Source organism: Octodon degus, unplaced genomic scaffold, assembly GCF_000260255.1.
Source record: "Octodon degus isolate 3935 unplaced genomic scaffold, OctDeg1.0 scaffold00009, whole genome shotgun sequence".
In the NCBI taxonomy this organism is placed as follows: domain Eukaryota; kingdom Metazoa; phylum Chordata; class Mammalia; order Rodentia; family Octodontidae; genus Octodon; species Octodon degus.
Window position 1 is genome coordinate 12,518,574 of NW_004524585.1, and position 4,089 is coordinate 12,522,662.

At 54.4% G+C, this 4,089-nt stretch overlaps 1 protein-coding gene across 1 annotated transcript; it reads right to left on the reverse strand.

Moving 5' to 3' along the window:
* Window positions 1-1,081: 1,081 nt before the first annotated feature.
* Window positions 1,082-3,730, reverse strand: Myog (myogenin). Its single transcript, XM_004625371.3, has 3 exons — window positions 3,212-3,730; window positions 2,444-2,525; window positions 1,082-1,847 (listed from the first exon to the last, which is right to left on the reverse strand). The coding sequence occupies exons 1-3, from the start codon at window positions 3,680-3,682 to the stop codon at window positions 1,726-1,728; spliced, it is 675 nt and encodes a 224-aa protein (XP_004625428.1). The 5' UTR covers window positions 3,683-3,730; the 3' UTR covers window positions 1,082-1,725.
* Between the last annotated feature and the right edge of the window lie 359 nt (window positions 3,731-4,089).

Here is a 4,089-nt window from a genome sequence, read left to right on the forward strand (position 1 = left end):
AATTCTAATTCTTGTGTAATGATTCTGAAATTTATTCTTTGCAGTAAGTCAGATGTAGCCCCAAGTAGTTAGAATTAATAGTTTTTAACTAGGTGTTCTTGGTCTATCCCAGTTCTACTCCCTGTTCATTACCTGGTTAATCTTTATGTAACCTCCATCCAAAATCTCCCCCCCCCACCCCCGTGGCCAGCTCAGCCTCCCTTGGGGCGGGACTGGCATGGCATGTGGTGCCAGGGATCGAACTGCAGTCCCTATGCTTTGCCTAAGCTTGCCTAAGCAGGTGCTTTAGACCACTGAGCTATCTCGCTGGCCCTGTTCTTAATATCTTGACAACCTTCTCCCCTTAGGGAGTCAGTCTGTAAAGTGGCATCCCAAGTGACGAGAATCCCAGATTCTTTTTGATGGCTCTTTGTAGGCCCCGCCAGCTCCCCCAGCAGAGTCTCCATCTCCAAGTTTCATCTCTGAGTTCTTGTCCCTCAGGCAGGGGCAAGAACTTCCCTCTGCTATGGAGAGAAGGAAGAGAGTGGAGAAAGGACATGCCATTTGGTCTGTGTCATCTCATCACCTCCTAGTTCTCTGCGGGGCTTGCAGTAACGTGGAACCAGGAGAAAACCAGGAATAGGGAGAACATCCCCATCAATATCACCTCTAACCCCTGGCTGGTGGGCAGGGCACAGAGCATGTACACATCCTCAGTGAACTGGAGGTCAGTGGGCCTCTGGGCGGTAAGTCTGTGTGCGGCGGACTGTGAGCAGTGTGACTTAATGTGCAATGGGGTACTCGCAGACCTTCCTCCTTGTCCTACAGGACTTCTGGGGAACCTGGTCTCATCTAGGTCATGTAGCAGACCCACTTTGCCTGTGGTAGTTTTGGAGCCCATCCCTTGCCAGTCCTTAGAATTCTTGGAAGCCCTGTCACTACAGTGAGTCTGGACCTTTAAGTAGGAAGTGGTCAGGGCTGTCATTTATTCTACATCATCATCACTACAGACACTCTTCTAGCAACCAGTCTTTATTCATTTTTTAAAAAAGGAAATCCAAATAAGTTAGCAAAAAGAAATACAAAATAATGGCAAAACCACACAATGCTTAGTTAACAAAAGAAATCACCCCAAGACCCACCCCCGTTTCCCCTGCCTGTCCCTGGCGTCCTCAGCACAGGAGACCTTGGTCAGATGGCAGCTTACAAACAACACACAAAACAAAACAAAACATGAAACCACTGAAAGGTTCCCTATATTAACTGCAAAAGCTTGGCCCCCCAGGAACTTGGGAACAAAGGACAGTTCCTCTCTCTTTCTTTCTCTCAATTCAGGGCAGGCCCAGCCCAGCCACTGGCATCAAGGAGAGACCAGAACAGGAGATGTGCACGCTTATCCAAGTAAGGATACTCTTTGTCTCTCAAACCATTACTTTTAGAGGTTGGAGTTAGAGGCTCCATTATAACAAGGAAACTCCTGAGTTTCCTGAGGAGGGAGCATCCGCTAGGGAGCTCTGTGGCCCCGGGCTGTGTCTCCTGGGAATTGGCTAACCGAAGACATCCGTTCTCCTACTGAGTGGTGTGCTAACCTTATATGGATGAGGAGGGGGTAGTCTGGCCTATGTCAACCAAGGGTTATCTTCCCAGCATCAGGAGAGCCTAGTGGAGGAGGCTCCTGCTGCAGAAGTGGTGGCATCTATGGGTCAGCTTAGGGGCTCACATGAACACCTATCCTGGCAGACTCTCTCAGTTAGGCATAGTTTCATTTGGAAAGGCCACAGACACATCCTCCACTGTAATGCTGTCCACGATGGAGGTGAGGGAGTGAAGGTTGTGGGCATCAGTAGGGTCAGCAGCCAGCAGATGATCTGTAAGGAAAAGGTGGGGAGGAAGGGATGGCTGAAACCCTTGAGGTCATGCAGGTTGTCCAGGACAGATGGGTGGACAAAATGTGAGAATTCTACTTCCTACTTTCTGCTTTCCCCGTGCTCTGTGTGTGTGTGTGTGTGTGTGTGTGTGTGTGTGTGTGTGTGTGTACTTGCATGTGCACATGTGTGTATGTGCTCATGGGCATGCCTCCTCTGAACGTCCCTAGTGGATTTGTTAGCAGTGATTCCAGGGTGCAACTGGGATAGTGTATCTGTGGAGACCGGAACTGTTTGTTGCTGGGCCCAGTTTTGCAGCACTGAGTCAGCAATTCCCAGGGACTCCTGGGGCAGGGACAGTCTCCTCTCTGCTAAGAAGGTCAGTTAGCAAGCACCAGATGGCTGCAAGAGGCATGACCACTCCTTAGCTAGCCCAGGTTGCAGGAAGGCACAGGGGTCTCCCAGCCTTCCATTTGGGGCCATGGGTCAGCAGGTCTTCGGAGAAGCCTCGGGAAGAAGCCTGGAGCAGGAATTAAGGTAAGGGGAGGACCTGGGCTAGGAAGAGATTGAGGGATCAAGTTAGGGTAGGCCTCACTCACCGCCTGGGTTGGGACTGAACTCCAGTGCGCTGCCCCACTCCGGACTGCAGGAGGCACTGTGGGAGCTGCATTCACTGGGCACCTGCAAACAGGGCCAAGGCCCAAGGTCAGGGCCCAACCATCCCTGGAAGGGTCTCTGCCTTGCCTGAGCCCACAGAGTTGCAGTGGGCTTGGAGGGTGGGCCACAGGCTGGGGCCCTCCAGCCCAGGCTACCCCTGCCCTGGAATAGTCACACTGCTGTCCCTGCTTCCGGGACTTCATGGCTTCCATCCTAGACTTCATAGGGTACACACTTAAAGGGATCTCTGGCTTTCCTGACCCAGGGGATAAGGGTGACTAAGCAGAGCAGCCCAACAGGGGTGACTTCTGAGCAGACCTATTGGGGTTCTAATGAGACAGGGTGGTCTTTGTCTACTTAGCCACACCCAGGATGGAGGAGGGGGTACTCTTCAGGGAGTACTTGGCTTGGCCCTTTAGGCTGTAGCATAGGCTTGGAGGTCAGCTCTCACTCAGGCTGTGGCCTTGCTCCTGGACTCCTTCTCAGTCCTGTGCCAGCCCCCCCATCTCCCCCTGCCCTGATCTGGAAAGAGCAGGGGGGACAGGTGGTTACCAGGAAAGCCACCTTTGACAAAGGAAGGGGGCCTGCAGACCAGCAAGGGCCTGCCTGGCACTTGCTCCAACCCTCTGGTGAGCCCTTCTGTGGCATCCTGGGCTGTTCAGGGGCCTCCCTTGGGCCCTACCCCTGGGGCAGGTGGAGGAGCCACTTACCGCAGGCTGTGGCCCACCCCCGCCTCGGTAGCGCAGGTCGCGCTCCTCCTGGTTGAGGGAGCTGAGCAGGGCCTGCAGGCGCTCAATGTACTGGATGGCGCTGCGCAGGATCTCCACCTTGGGCAGCCGCTGGTTGGGGTTGAGCAGGGTGCTCCTCTTCAGGGCCTCAAAGGCCTCATTCACCTTCTTGAGTCTGCGCTTCTCCCTCAGTGTGGCTGCCCTCCGCCGGTCCACAGACACAGACTTCCTCTTACACACCTTACATGCCCATGGCAGGCACTGACCTGGACAGTGCTCAGGGGTCCCCAGGCCCTTGTCTTCCAGGGGCCCTCGGGTCTCTGGGCTCAGGCTGAGCTCAGTCCGCTCATAGCCTGGTGGCTCAAAACCCTGGAGGTGGACAGGCAGGTAGTTTTCCCCGTCATAGAAGCGGGGCTCCTGGTAGAAGTAGGGGGATGTCTCATACAGCTCCATGGGGTCGGAAAAGACTTGTTCCTGACACTGGCCCCCAAGCTCCTTCAGCCCCTCTCGCCAACTGCTGGGTGCCATTTAAACCCTCCCTGCTGGCATGGAACCAGAGATAAATATAGCCAACACCACAGAAACCTGAGCCCCCCTCTAAGCTGTTGCTGCACATCAAGACGTTTACAGTGGATTAGATGTGATTCCCCTTCCCTCTCCCTGTGGCCCCCACCCAGCCCAGCCAGCCTGCCCCTGCTGGGGTGGCTCCTGTGCACGGGTCGGGAAGCCATTGGGTGTAATTTGATTAGTTTTCATTTCTGGACAGCCCCTGCGGGATAGAGGAGGTGGGGGAGGACACATTCCCCCTCTCATCTGCTCCTTTCAATTACTCCTGGCCAGGCGGGCACAGGCCTGCTGCC

Coding starts and splice junctions, on each gene's coding strand:
- Myog (XM_004625371.3), bottom strand. CDS start 3,682: ATGGAGCTGTATGAGACATCCCCCTACTTCTACCAGGAGCCCCGCTTC. Junction 2,526..3,211: donor GGGGTGGGCCACAGCCTGCG/GTAAGTGGCTCC, acceptor CCCTGTTTGCAG/GTGCCCAGTGAATGCAGCTC. Junction 1,848..2,443: donor GTTCAGTCCCAACCCAGGCG/GTGAGTGAGGCC, acceptor TTTTCCTTACAG/ATCATCTGCTGGCTGCTGAC.